The sequence below is a fragment of the Oncorhynchus gorbuscha genome, linkage group LG16, assembly GCF_021184085.1.
Source record: "Oncorhynchus gorbuscha isolate QuinsamMale2020 ecotype Even-year linkage group LG16, OgorEven_v1.0, whole genome shotgun sequence".
NCBI classification, from domain to species: Eukaryota; Metazoa; Chordata; class Actinopteri; order Salmoniformes; family Salmonidae; genus Oncorhynchus; species Oncorhynchus gorbuscha.
The window spans coordinates 60552460-60577550 of record NC_060188.1 but is presented as its reverse complement, the minus strand read 5'-3'; the positions used below and the strand labels follow the sequence as shown (position 1 = coordinate 60577550).

At 42.9% G+C, this 25091-nt stretch overlaps 1 protein-coding gene across 2 annotated transcripts in view; it reads left to right on the top strand.

Annotated features, from left to right (window-relative positions):
* The window catches only part of LOC123998866 (rho GTPase-activating protein 7-like), a 114185-nt gene that overhangs the window by 72645 nt on the left and 16449 nt on the right, over positions 1-25091 (top strand). The window contains exons 1-6 of one of the 2 annotated variants that reach the window (XM_046304083.1): positions 10571-10771; positions 21360-21431; positions 21553-21634; positions 21838-21901; positions 22881-24277; positions 24476-24649. In XM_046304083.1, the coding sequence (XP_046160039.1) occupies positions 10759-10771; positions 21360-21431; positions 21553-21634; positions 21838-21901; positions 22881-24277; positions 24476-24649 (1802 nt within the window). In that variant the 5' untranslated portion in view covers positions 10571-10758. Of the gene's footprint in view, positions 1-10570; positions 10772-21359; positions 21432-21552; positions 21635-21837; positions 21902-22880; positions 24278-24475; positions 24650-25091 lie in introns of those variants that run through there. The other variant, XM_046304082.1, reaches the window with a different exon arrangement.

Below are 25091 nucleotides of genomic sequence, written 5' to 3'. Positions count from 1 at the left end.
TGCTGGAGTGTGTGCTACAGGTGGGTGCTGCTATGGTGTTAAGCATTGCTGTGCGTGTGTGTGTTCTATTTCTTCTGCAGGTGTACACATGTGGGTGCAAGTGCGTATACCCGTCTAGCCATTCTGTAGGGGGCTAGGGAGGAGATTATACTCTAAACTGTTTGCTTACCTTGTGCTCAAATGCTCTGGCTCTTAGCTGTGTGTGCAGAACAGTTGGCATCACATGGAGGAGAGGCAAACACTTGTCTGTTTTCTTCTCATTGTGTACAGTCACACACACACACACACACACACACACACACACACACACACACACACACACACACACACACACACACACACACACACACACACACACACACACACACACACACACACACACACACACACACACACACACACACACACACACACACACATACACACACACTGCGGTATTCATTCCAGGCACTGCCTAAATCCCTGCCACTTTTGAATTGTGGCTCCCTCCTGTCTCTGCGCTGAATGGGTCATTTCTGGGCTTCTGACAGACATTTTGGAGACGTCTTTCTTTACCAAAACTAAGCAGATGGACACTGACGTTGGCTGGCACATCAATCTCCCACCTGCATGAGTGAAAAGGCTTCTTCTATGATTAAGAGAAGGAATTAAGAAAGGACGTTAGACACCATAGACGTACAGAAGCCCTGAAACCCAAGGCAAAAAAGAAAACGATTGGAATAATCTATTCCGAATGACTTAGTATCTTGTTCGAATTACTTAGTATCTCATTTGAACAAAAAATGTTTGAACGACATACAAAGTTGTTTGAATAACATTTGAATAAATGCTCAAATGACATTTTGTCTAGTTAGACCTAATGTGTTATGCAGCAGCAGTTGTGCTTGTCAGATCGTTCCATCCATTGATATGATTTTTTATTCTTTGATAGGGCTGCTTTTGAATACCAGAACATGTAGTGGGCCAACAAGATCTCACGGTTTTATCAATTTGACTTCAGATTCTGATGTTTATCCACATTTCTCCAAACATCAAGTTTCAACGTTGCTCCAAACGTCAAATGTCAAAGTGTTTTTGACACCCTCTTTTTCTCCTCTTGCTCAGCGTCTTCCTTGATTCATCCCAAATGCTTACATTACGGGTTAAGGTTTTGGATAGTTTTAAAACAAAAACAACTACACTGTTAAGGTAAGGCATTCATTACGAATGTTTTTTTGGTGAAGGTTAGGGATAGAAAAAAGGAAGAAAAAAAAGAATGTCCACCACTGAGATTAAACACGCCAGCTTTGGAAAGACAATGCTGAGCAAGAGGAGCAACCCAGTGTTTCAGAAACCCTTCGGAAATTTGATGTTTGGAGAAACTTGGATAAACGTCAGAATCTGAAGTCAAATTGTTAAAACCATGAGATCTTGTTGGCCCACGTACATGCTCTGGCATTCAAAAGCAGCCCTGCTTTAGGCTATTAAATAACTGTCATTGAATAATCATATCAATGGATGGAATCAGTGAATGAATGGCTGCAGCAACGGTCTTACAAGCACAGCTGGCACTGCATCAGAAATTAGGCCTAATTAGACAATTAAGTCATTTGAATGAGATAATACGTTGTTCAAAGTAATTAATGTCATTTCAAACGAGTTAGTATCTCGTTTGAACGACTTTGTAAGAAAAACATATATTTACTAAGTCGTTCGAACTAGATAATTTAAAGTCTACGTTTATTTTGTTTTTTTGCCTTGGGCTTCTATCGGGCTTCCTTATAGACTCATAAACTCATGTAAAAAATAACAATGAAGACTATCCAGCATTGATTTACTCCTTTACCTAGTTAGTGTAATACAAAAAGCACATGCTTTGTGTAGTTTATTTTACTTACTTATTCTTGACTTTGACCACCATAGTCCCTGTGCCCTTGACTTTTAGGGTTCAAACCGAAGTAAGGGTTCAAATCTGAGTCATCGGCGACTGCTTAAATATCTAGTATCATGGTACTGAACAGTCAGTCGGTATAAACTAACACCATTTGAATCAATGTCAGAGCTCTGGATTTAGACACTAAAGACCATGTGAGTAGAGCATAATTCCACATGGTGGCTTTAGCTAAGCCCATTGTAAACACAGAGAAAGACAAGGGGTCAGAACGAACAGGCCAATGTACATCATAGCTTTGACATTTCCTGGATGGATAGACAACAAGCTGAACGGATCAGAGGTGCTATTTTGGGTCACTGGCTCGGAGACAGAATGTGGGATGGCGTGGGACTGGGATATCCTGATGGGAAGGCTCCGGGAAGACTCCGGAACCCCACTAGGGACCATTATGACCTTCAGCCTGCGTGATGCCCAGGCTTTCCATTGTAACACACTGCATCAACAAGAAATGTACACACTTCAAAGTGTACTGTATGTAAACAAGGACAAACTTTGTAATGTACATACTTTGTGTAGTATGTCAACAAGTACGCACTGCAAAGTGTATGTCAAGAAGCACACGCTCCTCGGAATACATCAACTTCATGGAGTACATAAATAAGTATTCACTTCACATATTTGTGCAGACCTTACTATCACAGTTAAGTGGGGTCCAATGCTAGTTATTTCTTTAGGGCAGGGATGGGCAACATTAACGGAGGTGGGGGCCACAAAAAAATGGAGCTCATCATTAGGGGCCTCAGCGGCTCGTGGGCCTGTATTTACTAAATAATCTAAAGTTTAAAAAATACCGGTACAGAGTCAATGAGCAGGTTAGTCGAGGTAATTTATACATGGAGGTAGGGGTGAAGTGACTATGCAGAGATAATAAACAGTGAGTAGCAGTAGTGTAAGCAAAGTAATGGCCATTCGATTAATTGTTCAGCATGGCTTGGGGGTAGAAGTTGTTAAGGTGCCTTTTGGACCTAGACTCCACGCTCGGTACCACTTGCCGTGAAGTAGCAGAGAGCATAGTCTATGACTTGGTTGAGTAGTATATAGGTCCTGGATGGCATGATGTACTGGACCGTACTTACTACCCTCTGGAGCACCTTACGGTTGGATGCCAAGCAGTTGCCATACCAGGCAGTGATGCAACCGGTCAGGATGCTCTCAATGGTGCAGCTGTTGAACTTTTTGAGGATCTGTGGGACCCATGCCAAATCTTTTCAGTCTCCTGAGGGGGAAAGGTGTTGTTGTGCCCTCTTCACGACTGTCTTGATGTGTTTGGACCATGATAGTTTGTTGGTGATGTGGACACCAAGGAACTTGAAACTCTCGACCCGGTCCACTACAGCCCCGTTGATGTGAATGGGGGCGTGTTCGGCCCTCCTTTTCCTGCAGTCCACGATCAGCTCCTTTGTCTTGCTCGCGTTAAGGGAGAGGTTGTTGTCCTGGCACCACAGTGCCAGGTCTCTGACCTCCTCCCAATAGACTATCTCATCGTTGTGGGTGATCAGGTCTACCACTGTTGTGTTGTCAGCAAACTTAATGATGGTGTTGGAGTTGTGCTTGGCCACGCAGTCATGGGTGAACATGGAGTACGGGAGGGGACAAAGCATGCACCCCTAAGGGGCCTCCATGTTGAGGATCAGCGTGGCAGATATGTTGTTGCCTACCCTTGCCACCTGGAAGCGGACCGTCAGGAAGTCCAGGATCCAGTTGCAGAAGGTGTTTAGTGACCAGGGTCCTTAGCTTTGTGGGCTCTATGGTGTTGAATGCTGAGCTGTAGTCAATGAACAGCATTCTCACATAGGTGGTCCTTTGTCCAGGTGTGAAAGGACAGTGTGGAGTGCAATAGAGATTGGATTATCTGTGGATCTGTTGGGGCGGTATGCGAATTGAAGTGGGTCTAGAGTTTCTGGGATGATGGTGCTGATGTGAGCAATGACCAGCCTTTCAAAGCACTTCATGGCTATGAGTGCTAAGGGATGGTAGTCATTTATGCAGGTTACCTTCTCTTTCTTGGGCACAGGGACTATGGTGGTCAGCATGAAACATGTAGGTATTACAGACTCAGTCAGTGAAAATTCAACATGTCAGTGAAGACACTTGCCAGTTCGTCCGCGCATGCTCTGCGTACATGTCCCGGTAATGCGTCTGGCCCCGCGGCCTTGGGAATGTTGACCTGTTTAAATTTCTTGCTCACATTGGCTATGGAGAGCGTGATCACACATTCTTCCGGAGCAGATGGTGCTCTCATGCATGCTTCAGTGTTACTTGCCTCGAAGCGAGCATAAAAGGCATTTAGCTCATCTGGTAGGCTCGCGCCACTGGGCAGTTCACGGCTGGGTTTCCCTTTGTAGTCCGTAATAGTTTGCAAGCCCTGCCACAGCCGACGTGCGTTAGAGCCGGTGTAGTAGGATTCAATCTTAGTCCAGTATTGACGCTTTGCCTGTTTGATAGTTCGTCTGAAGGCATAGCGGGATTTCTTATAAGCGTCTGGATTAGTGTCCCGCTTCTTGAAAGCTATTATTGACAAATAGACACACACACACACCCCTCGTCTTACCAGATGTAGCTGTTCTGTTCTGTCGATGCATGGAAAGCCAAGCCAATTGTTCAGTGCCTTCAGAAAGTTTTCAGACCCCTTGACTTTTTCCACATTTTGTAACATTACAGCCTTATTCTAAAATGTATTTTTTTATTCCCTCATCAATCTACACACAATACCGTATGATGACAAAGCAAAAACTGTTTTTTATGATTTTTTGCAAGTGTATTCAAAATAAAAAACTTTAATATTACATTTACATAAGTATTCAGACCCTATACTCAGTATTTTGTTGATGCACCTTTGGCAGTGATTACAGCATCGAGTCTTCTTGGGTATGACGCTACAAGCTTAACAAACCTGTATTTGGGGAGTTTCTCCCATTCTTCTCTGCAGATTCTCTAACACTCTGTCAGGTTGGATGAGGAGCATTGCTGCACAGCTATTTTCAGGTCTCTCCAGAGATGTTCGATCAAGTTCAAGCCCGGGCTCTGGCTGGGCCACTCAAGGACATTCAGAGTCTTGTCCTGAAGCCACTCCTGCGTTGTCTCTGCTGTGTGCTTAGGGTTGTTGTCCTGTTGGAAGGTGAACCTTTGTCCCAGTCTTAGGTCCTGAGCGCTCTGGAGCAGGTTTTCATCAAGGATCGCTCTGTACTTTGTTCCTGCCGCTGGAAAACATAACCGACAGCATTATGTTGCCACCACCATGCATCAACGTAGGGATTGTGCCAGGTTTCCTCCAGACGTGATGCTTGGCATTCAGGCCAAAGACTTCTTCTTGGTTTCATCAGACCAGGGAATCTTGTTTCTCATCATCTGAGAATCCTTTAGGTGCCTTTAGGCAGGCTGTCGTGTGACTTTTACTGAGGAGTGGCTTCCATCTGTCCACTCTACCATAAAGGCCTGATTGGTGGAGTACTGCAGAGATGGTTGTCCTTCTGGAAGTTTCTTCCATCTGCACAGAGAAACTCTAGAGCTCTGTCAGAGTGACATTTTTGGTACCCTTCCCAAGATCTTTGCCTCAACATAATCTTGTCTCGGGGGCTCTACGGACAATTCCTTCGACCTCATGGCTTGGTATTTGCTCTGACATGCACTGTCAACTGAGTCCTTTTATAGACAGGTGTGTGCCTTTCCAAATCATGTCCAATCAATTGAATTTACCACAGTTGGAGTCCAATCAAATTGTAGAAACATCTCAAGGATGATCAATGGAAACAGGATGCAACTGAGGTCAATTTTGAGTCTCATAGCAAAGGGTTTGAATACTTATTTAGTACAGTATTTTCTGTTTCCGCTTTGCATTATGGGTTATTGTGTGTAGATTGCTGAGGATTGTTATTCAACCCATTTTAAAACAAGGCTGTAACGTAACATTTTGAAAAAGTCAAGGGGTCTGAATACTTTCCGAAGGCACTGTATATTATCCATGTTTTCGTTCAGCCACGACTCTGTGAAACATATTACAGTTTTTAATAACCCGTTGGTAGGATAGTCCCAAAGGGAGGTCATCCATTTTATTCTCCAGTAATTGCAAGTTGGCCAATAGAACGGATGGTTGAGGCGGGTTACCCGCTCACCAACAAATTCTCACAAGGCAGCCCCCTGTATTTCCGTCTTTTCTTCACTCAAATTATATGTATTTCGGCCTGGATTCGGAGAAGCAGTAAATCCTTTGCGTCAGACTCATTAAAGAACAAATCTTTGTCTAGTTCGAGGTGAGTAATCACTGTTCTGATAACCAGAAGCCATTTTTGGTCATAAGAGGCAGTAGCAGCAATATTATGTACAAAATAAGTTACAAACAACGCAGGAAAACACACACAAAATAGCACAGTTGGTTAGGAGCCCATAAAACAGCAGCCATCCCCTCCAGTGCCATTATCAGATATATGAAATAGAACTGTGTTCCATAAACTCCAATTCAATAGCTGAGGTATGAGAAGGGAAATAAACAGAAATATGTTGCCAGAGAACATAGCAGCCATAGGTGTCCCAATGAAGAAGCCTTCCAAATGAACTGTACATGGATGGGCCATTACTCTGCACCCCAGAGCATTTCTATGTAATAAAGCAACAAATAATTTCTAACTAATAAAGCACAGCTCGTATCATATCCCCACTTAATTGATTCTGTAGCTCGTCAGAGGCTCCTTTCAAGGGCTAGTCCTGTCGCTTCGCCTGTGACAGAGTCTGGCCTACTGTAACCTAAGCTCTGAGCTCTATGGCAATTATATTCAGTGCAGAAAGAGACAAACAGGCAACTGACAACTCTACTAACTCTACACCACTACTATACCATAACATTCAGACCATGTCAGGGCACGGCAGGGCCAAGGCCTTTTCATGGGTTTGGTATTACCTCACAGATGTCAGCTACTGGTGTGCTTTTTCCAGTTTTCATGTCAAATGCTTTAATTATTTTCACAGGTTATTTTCATTCCACACTGCCACCTCTGTCCCTATGTCTCTGTCCCTAAAGGGTACACAAACAGGCCAAAATACTGTAGTTTTATTATTATCATCATAGCTTTTGCTAAAATATTTCTGCTAAAGTTAGAAGTTATTTTGAGCGAGGAGGAGGTGGTCAGTGATTATGCTCAGCGTTTCCTGGTTCCAGTACAGAGGTGCCCAGTGTGTTCAGGACAGGTTGATTTGAACACATAGGCTAGATGGCAAGCTGGAGCTGCAGTACCGGTGAGTAGAAGGGGAGGGACACACAGTTGTAGGGACAGAAAGAGCGCTTCCTACATCAACGGAAATACCAGCCCAAAGACTCAGGGGCTGGACTCAGATTGCAGACACAGAAATAAACACATAGAGAGAAACACACAATCACAAGTGCATATGATATACTCAAATAGAAACTAAGTCCATGAGAGTAAACACATGACACATCCTCACATACCCTCAGTAACACAGTCATAACCACACACACACACACAAAGTCTCACACACACAGTCTCACACACAGTCTCACACACAGTCTCTCACACACACACACTCTACCCTGGGAGAGCTGAATTCTTCCTTTTGTGACGCCCTTCTCCTCTTACTCAGGAAAATGATGTGTGTTCTTGCATAACCTTACAAAACAGTGACCAGGGGCCAGCAGTGCAGCGGCTGCCAAGGGCAGAGGTCAAGCCTAAGTGAGCCTCTCAGCTTTATGGAAGAGCAAACAAATGAGGATGGGGCAACTTTCATACTAGGTAAACACACACACGGCTGTCCCTTTGTCCTTCTCACAACACTAGGACATATGTCGCTTTGTATTAAACATACCCACAGTCCACATGGCGCTAGTGTTGCTTTGGATCAGTCTTGGTGGATGGATCTGACTGTTTCCAATAGAGAGGCTTGGCCATTAGCATTAATCACAGTCATTGTAAATACTTCAGTTGTAAATAAAACCATCCAGTAGAACAGACTGGATGGCTGCTTGCCGGTCTGCCACCACAGCTGTTGAAGTAACATAATTTCATCAACACAAAGATTTGAACACAGATGATATCATTTATAAGAATGATGAACTGGAGAGAGATGCTATTGGACCTCTGGATGTGTGTCTTTGATATATAGACCCATTTGGCTATAGCCTGGCCATTTTCAGCCAACCTGTCCAAGCTCATATCGTAAAGTGAGATGATGCGGAATGATCTTCTTTGTTGTGGTGTTCAGTGTGGTTTCTATAGTTTCAGCATAGTTCCACGTCTTCGTATGGCAATTTCTTTGTGTTGTTGTGTATTTATTGTAAGGCAGGCTGACTGCCCATGAAGCAACAGTAAGTAGAAAAACATCTGTCGTCATCTGTCGGGGCGGCAGCGTAGCCTAGTGGTTAGAGCGTTGGACTAGTAACCGAAAGGTTGCAAGTTCAAACCCCCGAGCTGACAAGGTACAAATCTGTCGTTCTGCCCCTGAACAGGCAGTTAACCCACTGTTCCCAGGCCGTCATTGAAAATAAGAAGGTGTTCTTAACTGACTTGCCTGGTTAAATAAATAAATAAAAAAAAAAATACATAAAATTGTTAAGTTTGATTTGATGGGAGAGGTAGAGAAACTTAGATATTAACAGCAGCGATCATTTCATCCTTGCTGATCACTATCACTTCAGCATTTAGGAGTTGTGATCCTGAGGAGGAAAACCCAGAAGTCATAATCTCTTAAATAGCAACAAGTTTTATAACATCCACAGAACTCAAACCATTCAACAGCAATATTCAATATGTTTTATATAGGTATAGAATTAAAGCAGATTGTGTGATGGAAGGACAGTGCTTAACACCATTTGAAGTTGGACCATTTGGAATAAGGGGAAGCCTTTGCTTGGGGAGGAGGACTGCAGTTCACACCCCCGTCCCGCAAAATTAACTCACCCAAAACCAGGGTGGGACCCTCGAGGAACCAGAAGGAGCCAGTGGCTTTGATGAATTCACCAGCTAACCCAAACAGAAAAACTTTAGAATTGTGCCAAGATTAAAATATTTGGTCAGTTGTGACAGTTACCGTAGTCAACATTTGTCTTCAAAGTGTATTATAAAATAATTACTTTATTACATAGACATGAAGCAGAAGCGGTTTCGAAATCTGCAGGAAAAATAACAAAACTTTGGTCTGCATTATGATGGACTAGGACATCATGCACATAAACCAGAGTCTTGGGCGAGGGTCATCCAAGAAAAAACATCTCATTCCCAGTAACAGCCAAGAATGCCTATTTCCAGCTTTTATTATAAACTTCAGCTAAGCGCTCCAGGAAGGTTGCCAAGGGGACCATGGTTCCTGTACTTCACTCTTGTGTAAAAGTCATTAGTTGTTTTCATTTCTTTCCATCTTTCATTCAACTGTGAATTAATGCAGCAAAGAGGTGGCCCTCTCAAGGGGTTTTCACATTTAAAAGAGCCTAATCAAACACCTACGTTGTAAATGGAACCTATTACCGCTAATGGCTTACCTAGGAATGAATCCTGATGAAGCCTTGAAGAGGGCTATTAGCACTGCAGGTTTTTGTCATCATCCACAGTGGTTTAAGGGTAGTCATTAGAGTTACTATCCTCTTGTTAAGTGACTGTCCCACTGGATGTCATAAGGTGAATCCTCTTGTTCTTTTGATTTGAACTAAATGTGCCATTTCTGCTTTGAAACAACGGCTGCCTTTTACAAGATGCTGATAGCAGCTACAGGAGAAGGTCAGACCACATACAAGTGTGGGCTGCAGGTTTTAGAGGTAAGGTACTGTACCATAGGAATAATTTGTCTTTCAAGGAACATGGAAGGGTTCCCTGTGGCTCAGTCGATAGAGTGTGGTGTGTTCAACATTAGGGTTGTGTGTTCGATTCCCATGGGGGACCAGTGTCAAAATGTATGCACTCTGGATAAGACTGTCTGCTGAATGACTATGATGTTAATGAAATCCATGCAAATGTTATTGAGTGAGTTCTAATGTCATAAATAAGTGTTTGAGTAGGATCAGTAAAGATAGATTCAAAATTCACCATTTTGTCAAGAAAATTGAGAACATAAATGTGTAAGAAATGTGGTATCTGGATATTGGAAGGAATAGTTACATAAAGTACAAATATTGTACTGTATTAAATAAAAAATACATGATTATTATGAAGCCTGTGTGGAGGGAATTTAATCATGTTCTTGGCCTGACTGTCTTTGAGAGTTTCCGTGTTTACCATGATAGGCTGATTGTCTGCTACATCTCATTTTAGCTGTCAAGTCTGACTACAAAGGGGGGAAAATGGCCTCAAGGCCAGTGTCTGAGGTTTGGAAATCTCTTTCTGGTCACTCCAGTCTAGTCTAATACCGACAGGGCAATGTCATGGGATCAACCACACTCTCTTAAGGGTGATGGTGTGGGGGGAGGGGGGGGGTGATAAATTAGCTAATTTAAAATGAATTATTTGATGTTACAATTGTATTAGTTGTCACAGTAGAGAAAGTTATCTGAATTCTGAAATACTTTATAAATACCCTGGCATGCTTTTAAAGTCAACAGCCTTGGTCATCCATTATGTAGTTTTGGAAGCCTCCCTCCAGGGGTGAGCGTTAAGTGCAGTTGGTATGGTCCAGGGGAGGGAAGGGCGACTGGAAAGTGGAAATGTTTGTACTGATTTCACTATGATGGCCAATATGATCAAGACTGCTGAACTTGTCTTCAATATTTGATTAGATTTGTATAGTTTTTATGTATTTTTATTATTCAACATCAAGTTTGATAAGTTTGCTCATTCTTAACAAGAATAAAACGAGACTAAATATCACATTTCATCTGACAATACATCACCATGTTGATTACAAGTAAGTAACAACTTTTCTTCTATGAACTTTAGTAGTACAATAGCACATTATAGGACTCCGACAAATATAAACTTAGATGTATTAACATATTCAGAGAGCCACTACTAACCTGATAGGGTGTCAGCTGTGAGGTTCATGTGATGCTCAAAATGAGGTGAGGAGTTCAGATGATGTAAGGTGATGTGCTGCACCACCGCATGAGCATCAGCCCTTTAGTCTAATGCATGCTCTAGACTATAGTTTTGCAACAGGCTTTTAAAAAGACTTATTTAACTAGCCGAAATGTTTTGTCATATAGATTCAAAAGGAATAGTTTGACTTTCAAGGAACATGAAAGGGTTCACTGTGGCTTAGTTGGTAGCGCATGTGTGTGCAACATCAGGGTTGTGGGTTTGATTCCCACAAGGGACCTGTATAAAAATATATGCACTCCCTACTGTAAATCACTCTAGATAAGACTGTTTGCTAAATAAATTACTACACTGTTAATAACATCCTTGAAAATGTTCTTGAGTGAGTTCTAATGGAGAAAAAAAGACAGTGTAAAGTAAAGACAGTGTCAATATTCACCATTTTGTCAAGGAACGTAAGTACATAAATATGATACTTCAGCTCATTAAAAATTAATTATTTTATATCAAATAATGTAATAAATACTTGTTTAAATTGCCTACATGTTTTGTCATATAGATTCGAAAGTTTGGTTTCTTAGTTAACTTAGTTTTAAAATTAAGAAAACTAATCCTATAAAAAATGTCCACGTAAAATATATTTTTATATCTTAAGAATTTACGCCTACAGAGTATAACATTTATATTTGTATTTCTGGCCTGTAGGTTGAGTGTTATGTGGGAGAGTGTTATATTGAATTCTTCATGCAGGTGCCAGTCAATTTATTAAATTAATTTCAGTGATGTTAGTGTGTAATGTTAGTGTGTAATACACTGTATTTGTTTCCTGCTCCATACGTATTCCTAGCACGTAGGCAATGGGTTCAGGCTGCAAAATTTGATGAACTTAGGAGTTATGATAGAAAACCAGCTACTTTTGAATCAGAGATAAAATGCCTAGCAAATCTGTTGTTTTCCAATAAGTCTTTTTCCCATGGTGTTAGCTTTTCAGAGGAACCAGACTGAACAAAGTCACTCAGTCATTGCAGTAGATTGGAGTATTTGGTCTCTAATCAACTAACTGTTGTATTTCACCATTTGAAGATTTGGCATCTTATCATGTGCATAGTTCTACTTGACCATTAAATGCCAAGTATTTCAATCCAATCAACATGGTTCAATGTGAGCAGACCCCTAAGTTGGGCTCATTTGCAGATGGTTCTCTAAAAAGGTTCAGTAGAGATTGACCGGTTCATTGTGGTGTCTAGTATTTCCTAGAAGACCTTAATTTACCAATTATACTTTCTGCAATCTGAAAGTTCTCTAACTATAGCAGCGAAAATCCCTCCAACTCATTTCCCCATTGGCATGAGTGGATTACACAGCCACTGTTGTTAGCAACCAGGAGCAACAGAGCGCAGGAACAATTATACCTATGACCTAATGCAATTCTACCTGCCAACTTTGGCCGGGGAGTAATAGAATGAGATAAGCCAGCGCTGGTATAGATGGTTAAGGGGGATAAATGATTGCGTAACAATCACCAGGTGCTCTCTGATTGCCATTGTTATAGAGCCATTGTTACTTTTTCCATATTAACTCTGATTTGCTGACCGAGTGACACACTTGGGTCATACACCAAATACCTAACAGAACAGAAACATGATAGATGACCAACTGCTGGATATCACTGTTATTTGTGATTCATCAAACATCTATATTCTTTGATTTAAGAACAGAAAATGGAGGTCGGTTATATCTTTTGGTCTTTCTTGTCTTTTCCTCATAAATGTCCTTGTTTACAGTCATTCAGAGGACATATGTTGGCCATTCCCTAGAACACATCCATTGTGTTGTAATCTAACTAGGCCACAGTAACCACCCAATGTCATATCATCCCTAGCACTCCACTTGTCTAATGTTACAGTTCTCAACATAACTTTACAGACATTTGAGGTTTTCATACCACTTTTACACCTCACTTGACACTTGCCATCCCAGTAAAAAGCAGCTGTATTTGCATTCCACTGAGGCTGTTGAGTCTAAGGCTTGGTCCTCTGGAGGATGTTGTGAAGATCAGAACCATGTAAGCTGTCAGAGCAGAGAGATGTTACCATATCAACACTGAGATGCTTTTCTCATGTCTATCGACTCATGAAGAGACATGGCAAAAGACTGCTCTAGGCCTGGAGGCCCATATAGTGGTAGGACTTAGGAGACTGCTACGAAGAGTGGGTGTGTAGTGAGTGTGGTGAGCACTGGGACGCACTGGGGGGGGGGGGTTGCAAAGATTGCGTCAGGGCTAGAGCATGTAGCGCCATTTTCCCAGGCCCCTAAACACACTCCTCCGACTTCCTGGCGCTGTGAGGGAGGGAGGGGTTGAATTGCAAGCACGCATCTCTTATCAGAACCCAGAGCCCAAAAGCACAACTTCCTCCAAGGCGGCCTGAGGAATTTGGAAAAGGAAGAGCCTTTCCCTTCTTGGCCTTATTAAAATTGGCGGTCTCACAGATACCATCATGCTTATACGCAGGAAGAATATAGTGGTGGACAAGGCGCAGTGCAGTTAATTGTTCACTGTTTTATATATATTTCATACTGCAACTGGGTCACCTGTCTTATGCCTTTTCCAGCCCTGTGATGTCATTCTGACCACTGGTTTGGGTAGCTAATAGTTTATTTACATCTGGGAGCAGGGTGTTATTATAAGGTGATAACAACTTATTCCACCATAGGCTTTATGGTTGTTCCACGGTGCCTTTTGAGAAGTGTAACTTAATCTCAAGAGGTTAAATAAATAAAAATACTGTAGCAAGTGCATATTAAGTGCCAAATAAAGTAACACGGTTGACCGTAACAGGGTTGACAGTAACAGCGTTGACAATTTCATCTTAAATCAGCCATAAATTCCATTTTGACAAGGGGAATGGAAACGTATTGTGTGCAACAGGGAGTGGCAATGGAAGGGGGGTTGTTAAAACATTTGTAGGCTGTCTATGGGTAACAGGGTTGACGTGTAAGGCTTGACCCGCTCAGTTTTCCACCACAAAACACAGGAAAGGGCCAAAAAGAGTAGAACCAGCTCCACTATTTTTACTCTATGATTTGACTATTAGCTGTTTAATGTTGCTTTTGGAAAAAAGATTAAAGAAATAGTTTACTTTCACCATATTCAAATGGGAGTTCACATAGCAGGATTGACCTTAAAATGAGGGACAGAGGTAAATGAATCAATAATCACACAAAATAATAATCTAGAGAAATTACTTTGTCAAAGCAAAATAATAACTAGGGCTTCAAAATGATGGCTTAGAGAAATGTTGGGGTTAAGTGGATTAAAATCTTTCTAGATGTCACAGAGGGTGCAGGCTTTTTATATAACCCTGGCAGATACATTCTGATACATAACTTTACAGCCTCAGAGTTATGTGATACTAGCCTGTATGTCATATTTTAGCAGGTACAGCTGATCTCCTCTCTGTCACAAACTGTCCTCCAATCCCAAAACTTGTATTTGTATTTATTATGGATCCCCATTAGTTGCTGCCAAGACAGCAACTATTCTTCCTGGGGTCCAGCAAAATGAAGGCAATTATACATTTTTTAAAACATTACAATACATTCACAACAGATTTCACAACATAATACGTGTGTGCCCTCAGGCCCCCCTACTACTACATACAGTGCCTTGTAAAAGTATTCATCCCCCTTGCCATTTTTCCTATTTTGTTGCATTACAACCTGTAATTTAAATGGATTTTTATTTGGATTTCATGTAATGGACATACACAAAATAGTCCAAATTGGTGAAGTGAAATTTAAAAATAAAAAAAAACTGAAAAGTTGTGCATGCATATGTATTCACCCTCTCACAGCTGTTGAAGGATGAGGACCAAGGTGCAGTGTGGTGAGCGTACATTTTCTTTATTTTAAGCAAAATGACGCCAAACAAAACAATAAACACTACAAAAACAAACCGTGACGCTCACAAGCAAAGTGTTCTAAACAGAGACAACCTCCCACACACACAGGTGGGAAAAGGTTACCTAAGTATGGTTCCCAATCAGAGACAACAATAGACAGCTGTCCCTGATTGAGAACCATACCCGGCCAAACACAAAGAAATAGAAAACATAGAACACAAAACATAGAATGCCCACCCCAACTCACGCCCAGACCAAACCAAAAAAGAGACATAAAAAGGATCTCTAAGGTCAGGGTGTGACACACCCCTTTGCTATGATGCCCCTAAATAAGATCTGGTGCAACCAATTACCTCCAGAAGTCACAGAATTAGTTCAATAAAGTACACCTGTGTGCAATCTAAGTGTCACATGATCTGTCACATGATCTCAGTATATATACACCTGTTCTGAAAGGCCCCAGAGTCTGCAACACCACTAAGCAAGGGGCACCACCAAGCAAGCGGCACCATGAAGACCAAGGAGCTCTCCAAACAGGGCAGGGACAAAGTTGTGGAGAAGTACAGATCAGGGTTAGGTTATAAAAACATATCTGAAACATTGAACATCCCACAGAGCACCATTAAATCCATTATTAAAAATGGAAAGAATATGGCACCACAACAAAGCTGCCAAGAGAGGGCTTCCCACCAAAACTCACAGACCAGGCAAGGAGGGCATTAATCAGAGAGGCAGCAAAGAGATGAAAGATAACCCTGACAGAGCTGCAAAGCTCCACAGAGGAGATTGGTGTATCTGTCCATAGGACCACTATAAGCCGTATACTCCACAGAGCTGGGCTTTACGGAAGAGTGGCCAGGAAAAAGCCATTGCTTAAAGAAAAAAATAAGCAAACATGTTTGGTATTCACCAAAATGCATGTGGGAGACTCCCCAAACATAAGGAAGAAGGTACTCAGATGGTCAGATGAGACTAAAATTGAGATTTTTGGCCATCAAGGAGAATGATATGGCTGGCACAAACCCAATACCTTTCATCACCCTGAGAGCACCATCTCCACAGTGAAGCATGGTGGTGGCAGCATCATGCTGTGGGGATATTTTTCCATCGGAAAGGACTAGGAAACTGGTCAGAATTGAAGGAATGATGGATGATGCTAAATACAGGGAAATTCTTGAGGGAACCCTGTTTCAGTCTTCCAGAGATTTGAGACTGGGATGGAGGTTCACCTTCCAGCAGGACAATGACCCTAAGCATACTGCTAAAGCAACACTCGAGTGGATTAAGGGGAAACATTTAAATGTCTTGGAATGGCCTAGTCAAAGCCCAGGCCTCAATCCAATTGAGAATCTGTGGTATGACTTAAAGATTGCTGTACACCAGCAGAACCCATCCAACTTGAAGGAGCTGGAGCAGTTTTGCCTTGAAGAATGGCCACAAATCCCAGTGGCTAGATGTGCCAAGCTTATAGAGACATACCCCAAGAGACTTGCAGCTGTAATTGCTGCAAAAGGTGGCTCTACAAAGTATTGACTATGGGGGGTGAATAGTTATGCACGCTCAAGTTTTCAGTTTTTTAGTCTTATTTCTTGTTTGTTTCACAATTACAAGTATTTTGCATCTTCAAAGTGGTAGGCATGTTGTGTAAATCAAATGATACACCCCCCCAAAAAAAATATATATATATTTTAATTCCAGGTTGTAAAGCAACGAAATAGGAAAAATGTCAAGGGGGGGATGAATACTTTTGCACGTCACTGTATCTACCACACAAAATCCATGTGTACATGTGTGTATAGTGCATATGTTATCGTGTGTATGTATGCATGTGTCTGCACCTATCTGTTTTTTAAATGAAATGTTAGTGCTTGCATGAGTTACTTGATGTGGAATAGAATTCCATGTAGTCATGGCTCTATGTAGTACTGTGTACCTCCCATAGTCTGTTCGGGACTTGGGGACTGTGAAGATACCTTTGGGGGCTTGTCTTGTGGGGTATGCATGGGTGTCCGAGCTGTGTGCCAGCAGTTCAAATAGACAGCTTGGTGCATTCAACATACAACTTCTCACGAATAAAAGTAGCGATGAAGTGAATCTCTCCTCCACTTTGACCAAGGAGAGATTGACATGCATATTATTAATGTTAGCTGTGTACATCAAGGGTCAACCATGCTGCCCTGTTCTGAGCCAATTCCAATTTTCCCCAAATTCCCTCTTTGTGGATCCTGACCACACGTCTGAACAGTAGTCCAGGTGTGACAAAACTAGGGCCTGTAGGACCTGCCTTGTTGATAGTGCTGTTAAGAATGCAGAGCAGATATTTATTATGGGCAGACTTCTCCCCATCCTAGCTACTGTTGTATCAATATGTTTTGACCACGACTCAACTTGCTCAATTTACACATTATTCATTACAAGATTTAGTTGAGGTTTAGGGCTTAGTGAATTATTTGTCCCAAATACAATGCTTTTCATTTTTTAAATATTTAGGATTAACTTATTCCTTGCCACTAATTCTGAAACTAACTGCAGTTATTTGTGAAGTGTTGCAGTCAATTCAGTTGCCGTGGTGGCTGACGTGTATATTGTTGAGTCATCCGCATACATAAACTCAGCAAAAAAAGAAACGTCCCTTTTTCAGGACCCTGTCTTTCAAAACAAATGAGTAAAAATCCTTCACAGATCTTCACAGCTCCTCACTGTAAAGGGTTTAAACACTGTTTCCCATGCTGGTTCAATTAACCCGTAAACAATTAATGAACATGCACCTTTGGAACGGTCGTTAAGACACTAACAGCTTACAGACGGTAGGCAATTAAGGTCACAATTATGAAAACTTAGGACACTAAAGAAGCCTTTCTACTGACTCTGAAAAACGGAAAAAGAAAGATGCCCAGGGTACCTGCTCATCTGCATGAATGTGCCTTAGGCGTGCTGCAAGGAGGCATGAGGACTGCAGATGTGGCCAGGGCAATAAATTGCAATGTCCGTACTGTGAGACGCCTAAGACAGCGCTACAGGGAGACAGGACAGACAGCTGATTGTCCTCGCAGTGGCAGACCACATGTAACAACACCTGCACAGGATCTGTACATCCGAATATCACACCTGTGGGACAGGTACAGGATGGCAACAACAACTGCCTGAGTTACAACAGGAACCCTCAATCCCTCCATCAGTGCTCAGACTGTCCACAATAGGCTGAGAGAGGCTGGACTGAGGGCTTGTAGGCCTGTTGTAAGGCAGGTCCTCACCAGACATCATCGGCAATAACGTCGCCTATGGGCACAAACCCACCTTCGCTGGATCAGACAGGACTGGCAAAAAAGTGCTCTTCACTGACGAGTCGCGGTTTTGTCTCACCAGGGATGATGGTCGGATTCACGTTTATCGTCGAAGGAATGAGCGTTACACCGAGGCCTGTACTCTGCAGCGGGACAGATTTGGAGGTGGAAGGTCTGTCATGGTCTGGGACATTGTGTCACAGCATCATCGGACTGAGCTTGTTGTCATTGCAGGCAATCTCAATGCTGTGTGTTTCAGGGAAGACATCCTCCTCCCTCATGTGGTATCCTTCCTGCAGGCTCATGACCCTCCAGCATGACAGTGCCACAAGCCATACTGCTCGTTGTGTGCATGATTTCCTGCAAGACAGGAATGTCAGTGTTCTGCCATGGCCAGCTAAGAGCCCGGATCTCAATCCCATTGAGCATGTCTGGGACCTGTTGGATCGGAATGTGATTCCCCCCATAAATGTCCAGGAACTTGCAGGTGCCTTGATGGAAGAGTGTTGTAACATCTCACAGCAAGAACTGACAAATATGGTGCAGTCCATGAGGTGGAGATGCACTGCAGTACTTAAGGCAGCTGGTGGCCACACCACATACTGACTGTTACTTTTGATTTTGACCCCCCTTTGTTCAGCGACACATTATTCCAGTTTTGTTAGTCACATGTCTGTGGAACAACTTGTTCAGTTGATGTCTCAGTTGTTGAATTTTGTACTGTTCATACAAATATTTACATGTGTTAAGTTTACTGAAGAAAAACACAGTTGACAGTGAGAGGATGTTTCTTTTTTGTGTGCCGAGTTTAGATATGCCTGGCTTAACTTAAAGCCAGTGGAGTGTCGTTAGTAAAGATTGAAAAAAGTAAGGGGCCTAGACAGCTGCCCTGGGGAATTCCTGATTCTACCTGGATTTTGTTGGAGAGGCTTCCATTAAAGAACACCCTCTGAGTTCTGTTAGACAGGTAACTCTTTATCCACAATATAGCAGGGGGTGTAAAGCCACAACACATATGTTTTTCCAGCAACATACTATGATCGATAATGTCAAAAGCCTCACTGAAGTCTAACAAAGCGCCCCGGCCAATATTTTTTAAATACATTCTATCAGTCATTCGTGTAAGCGCTGTGCTTGTTGAATGTCCTTCCCTAAAAGCATACTGAAAGTCTGTTGTCAATTTGTTTACTGTAAAATAGCATTGTATCTGGTTAAATAAAGGGGAAAGCTGGTCAAACACATTTTTCCCCAGAAGTTTACTAAGGGTTGGTAGCAGGCTGATTGGCCGGCTTTTTGAACCTGTAAAAAGGCTATACTATTCTTAGGTAAGGGAAAACCTTTTGCTTCCCTCCAGGCCTGAGGGCACACACTTTCTAGTAGGCTTAAATTGAAGATCTGGGAAATAGGAGTGGCAATATTGTCCACTATTATCTTCTGTAACTTTCCATCCAAGTTGTCAGACCATGGTGGCTTGTCATTGATGGACAACTTTCATTTTTTCACCTTCCACACTTACTTCACAGAATTCAAAATTACAACCCTTGTCTTTCATAATTTGGTCAGATACACTTGGATGTGTAGTGTCAATGTTTGTTGCTGGCATTTCATGCCTAAGTTTGCAAATCTTGCCAATGAAAAAATCCTTAAAGTGATTGATTCAATGAATGATGGAGCAGAGTTTTCCCAAAATGTAATTTAAGGTGCTCCAAAGCTGTTTACTATCATTCTTTGTCATTTATCTTTGTTTCATAGTGTAGTTTCTTCTTTTTATTCAGGTTAGTCACATGATTGCTGATTTGCAGTACAATTGCCAATCAGTTGTACAGCCAGACCTATTTTCCATTTATTTTGCCTCATCCTTCTCAACCATACCATTTTTCCATTCCTCATCAAACCACAGGGATTTCACTGTTTTTACAGTCATTTTCTTAATGGGTGCATGCTTATTACTAACTTGAATAAGACATTTTGTAAATATGTCAAGTGCAGCATCTGGTTGCTTGTCATTACACACAACGAACCAACAAATAGTATTTACATCAACAACATAGGAATCACTACCAAACTTATGGGATGACCATTTATACACTATATTAGGCCCAGCTTAAGGAACTTTAGTTTTCCTATATATGGCTACTATATTGTTATCACTACATCCTAGGGATTTGGAGACGGCTTTCAAACACATTTATGCAGCATTAGTAAAGATGTGATCTATACATGTTGATGATTTAATTCCTGTGATGTTTATAACTACCCTGTTAGATTGATTGAACGAGGTTACAGGAACTAGTTACAGTTTGAAGCTTTCTCTTGAGTGGACAGCCTGATGAAAGCTAGTCAATATTGGACAGGAACAGAAATCATCCTCCTCTAACACTAAGTGATCAAACCTGGCTGTTGATTTGATGAACCCCGTTCCCATCTAGCAGAGTTTATCTCCCCTGGATCAAAGGGGTCTTGTGATATTCACAGCTTGTTTTTCCCCTGTTTACATATCTCAGCCATCTGCTTTTTTCTTGTAATTATGTCAGACACTCTTATGCAGAGCAACTTACAAGAACAAGTAGGCTCAAGTGCCTTGCTCAAGGGCACATCGCCAGATGTTTCACTTAGTCAGCTTTGGGATTTGAACAATCAACCTTTCGGTTACTGGCCCAACGCTCTTAACCACTATACTACCTGCCACCTCTTTGTAACTCAACCTCCAGCTGTCTTCCCCTGACCCCCACAGCCTGGGAGAAAAACACCTAATTCCAAGTACTCTCTCGTTGTTTCTTTTTCGTTTTCTCTCTTTAACGTTCTCTCTCTTTCTCTCTGGGTTTTATTTCATGAAGTACCAGTGAGTTTGAAGAAAGATTGCACTTCTTTCCACCATCTGTCCCTGACAGTACTATGTCAATGGTGGGAGTTAGCAGATGGGTGGAACCTCAACAGAGGGGACATGAAAGGCTGTGTGTGGCCAGAGGGACTGAAGCCACTTCTGACAAACGATGTCTGCCTTTTCTGTGTCTGACACACACACGCCACGTTAGCCAATTAGGAGCAATTAGGATGGCCTCTTCCAAAGATCCACTGTAAAAGTACACCCTCTCAGAGATGAGAGGAGAAAAAGGAGAGAGACGCTTCTATTTTTGTCCGCATTATTTTTGTGAGTGTAATTAAAGCGTAAAATAGCTCGCTTAATATGCACAAATATTTGTCCTGATATTAAAATGGGCCAACCAGAAAATAATAGTAATTTAATTTGAATATTGTTTTTTGTTTGCAGAGATCGAAGCGAAGGAGGCTTGCGATTGGCTGAGAGCAACCGGCTTTCCCCAGTACGTGCAATTATACAAAGGTAAATATCAAATAGTAATCCTCTCAAGCCATCAAACACAATCTATTACAGTGCACACCAGATCCACATATTTGCTCATCCATAACAAACAGTGTCATATCACGCCTTGTTTGCCTCTCAGATTGCAGGTTCCCCATTGATATAGACTGGGTAAAGAGTGATCACAGTTTTCTGGATAAGGATGCACTTGATTCACTCTGCAGGTGAGTAGCTGGACTTTACATCCACTCCCTCATTCTCACCATTGCTCCTTGTTCTACTGATGGAGTGTATGTAGTGCTGGAATACTTAACTGAGCTGGGGAAAGAGAGAGAGAGAGGAGAGAGAGAGAGAAAGAAAGAGAGAGAGAGAGAAAGACAGAGTGTGCTGTGCTTGTTTAACCGCCATTCTTCTCCTTTGCTTACAGGAGATTAAACACTTTAAACAAATGTGTGGAGCTGAGGCTGGAGCTGGGCAGATCAAAGAGACGGGTGAGTGAGAGTGAACACCATGGAACACCAACATGGCAGCTCTGTCAAAGACACCGCAGTAACCAGAGGAAAAGCTCCTAGTTAGCATTTAACGCATCGATTTCCACTGATATTGATGGCTAAGTAGATAGCTCCACCCACCTCCAAAACTCCTCAAAACTTCAATAGTCTTTGTTTGAGAAAGTGCAGAGAAAGATAATTTGGGTGAAAACTCTAGAATTAATCGTGTTGCATAATAATTTTCTACTTAAGTCCCAGTGCAGTCAAAAACTAGATGTTCCTATATTTTATATACATTTCCATAACTATGAGGTTGGAATAGTACTGTGAAATTGTGAAAACGAATTCTAGATGAGTTTTCTAAGAGCTAGATGAAAAAGATAAATTAAATTTCATTCTGTTTTGGTGGGATGGAGTTTTGGCCATCCATAGTGACATCACCATGCGATAAATAGACCAATAAGAGATTTCCTAACCTCTCTGCCAATAACCTCTCCTCCCCACTCAGACCACTCCCAGACAGTCCTCGCAAAACTTTTGCTTGTGAAATTATTATTTGCTAAGAAGCTATTCTTGACATTTTTGGATCATATTAATAGAAAACAATCACATTAAGGTACTTAATTGTTACCCAGAAATTATTTGACATTGATTTAAAAATGGCTGCATTGGACATTTAATGTTCTCAGAGACTCGTTATCTCAGAATTTTGTTATCTTTGTGGAAGATATAATAAAGAAGGAAAATATATTTTTAAAATCTATATTTACAAAACAATATACATGGGGGATTGGAAATGATGCAGACAATTTACATTGATAGAGGCCAAAATCTATCTGCAAAATTAAAGCTGCTCTACTCAAAAACATAAAAGAAATAAAACATATCTCTGAAGAGTTACACGATGTCCAGAAATAGATGGCCCTGATTTTTTTTTTTAGATATGACAGTACCTTGATTATTGTCTTGTAATTCTTAGTTGGAGGAGTCAGAGGATGAGGAGCCCTGTGCCATCAGTGCCAAATGGGCCTATGAGAGGCAGACAAGGCGCTGGCGTCGACTAGAGGGGATGGGCTTCCTGTGTTTACCGGACAGCCATGATATGTCCCCGGGTGAATCCAACGACCGTCATGAGGTCTGCTCCCTCCACAGCACCAGCAGCACTGAGAGTGAGGGCCGCAAGACTGCCACTGATGACCAAGATACCAGCAGGAGCTCGTCTTGCTGCTCCTCCACCAACAAGACCATGTCCCTGGACACGTCGTTCAGTGAGCCCCCCTCCCCAGGGGGTGAGATGCTCGGCTTCAGCAGTGCTGAGGAGCGCTTCCCGGACAAGCCCCCCAGGAAGAAGGGCCCCAGTCTGCTGAGGAAGATGGAGAAGCTGCGTCTGAGGAGCACAACCACCCTCCGCTCCCCGGGCCACAGTGGCCACAGCAGAACCAGGCTGGTCATCTCTGGCCCCGTGCTCCAGGTGGGTCTGGATGTCGAGCACAGGCTGAGACGGCTGCAGTGCCTGGACATCTCCACCCTGCAGGACAGGGATAGGGACTGGCCGGGCAGCCAGGCCTCCTCCTCACCATCCTCCCCCCACTCAGGCAGCAGCAGCCCCAGCACATCAGAGAGCAGCAGTACAGTGAGCACCCCAAGCCCCATCACCAGGGTACGCAGCAACTGCAAACGAACCGGCGGGGTCCAAGAACAGCACCAGGAAGGTCTCCACAGCGGCCCGGTCCGAGAGCTCCAAGACTACAAGGACGAGAGGAATAACCACGAGAGCCTGGTCTTCCAGATCCCCCAGGGACACAAGCCAGGAACGTTCCCCACTGCCCTCACTCACAACAATGTCCTGTCGCCCATAGACAACACCTCCGTCAACTGGAGAACTGGGAGCTTCCACGGGTACCGTGGGCGACGGAGCAGGGGGAGCGCAGCGGCCAAGGACGAGGATTCCCCCTGCTGCAGCCCCCCAGCCTCATTGGACCACCGGGCCAGTATCTATGACAACGTGCCAACAGGCCAGGTGATTGGCCAGGAGGTGGAGCATCACAGGGCGGCGGAGACGGAGGAGATCAGCGAAAACAATGACGTGTTCTCTGCTCTGGACAGTGTGATGGAGCGTATCAGCGGCCTGCAGCAACTCGTCAACACCTGGACGGACAAACTATCAGAGGACTCTGACTCTGACTCTAACCGCGGCTCCACCCCCTCTCCCTGTCCCCCCTCCTCCTCCAACCACATCCACCTGGAGATCAAGGAGGCTGAGGAGCTGGGGCCGAGAGCCGTGGAGGGGGAGGGAGATGAGGACAGGGAGAGCCTAGAAAAAGAATCTGTGGATGGAGATGGCACAGAGGTTCAGTCACTACTTCGCAATATCAGGTGAGAACAGGCTGTGGAGAATGACAGCTGGCCTGAGCGCTCATTAAGAAGGCATATTGGCAGTTTATAACTCATACATATAGATCCATTACTTATGTAATTGAGAATAAAAATGCAAATAGGTTTTGATAAATCATATTGTAAATGCATGAACTCTATCACTGAACAAATCATTGTTCTGTTGTGTCTGTTCTATAGACGGAGCCAGCACCACTGGTCAAGCGAGCAGAGCCTTCCCTCAGTGACTGCCAGCGGCCCAGGGGTCGAGGCCCAGCCTGTCTCTCACCTCCACCTGCTGCGGAAGCTCTCCCTACTTAAACTCACCGCTCTCATGGACAAGTACTCCCCCTCCAGCAAGCAGGGCTGGAACTGGTAGGGAATGGGAGGGGAAGTGAAGAGGGGGGAGAGGGAGAGGAGAGATGGGATGGGGAAGGTAGAGTTGAGGTAGAGAAAAGGAAGGGTTGGACCAGAAGAATCAAAGGAAAGTGGTAGTGCGATGAGGGAAATCTGGAAGAGAAGGGGAAGTGGGGGAGGAAGGGCAGAAGAGGTGGAAGTTTGGATGCAGAACTCACTATTTATGTGAAGTTGCAACCTTGCCTCTCACAAGACAAAACACAAGATGCTGTCAGAGCTATAAACCCCCCCAACAAAGATGCACAAAAAATCAGCATCTGAAAAAGCCGGCATGACAAAGTATAACCTTCAGGCTAGATTCCTGGGGAAATTATAGACAGGTCCTCTTCTTTCCTTTGGGATAAGGTCTGTAGCTGGGTAATATTCGATATGTGCATTTGAAGTCGGAAGTTTAAATACA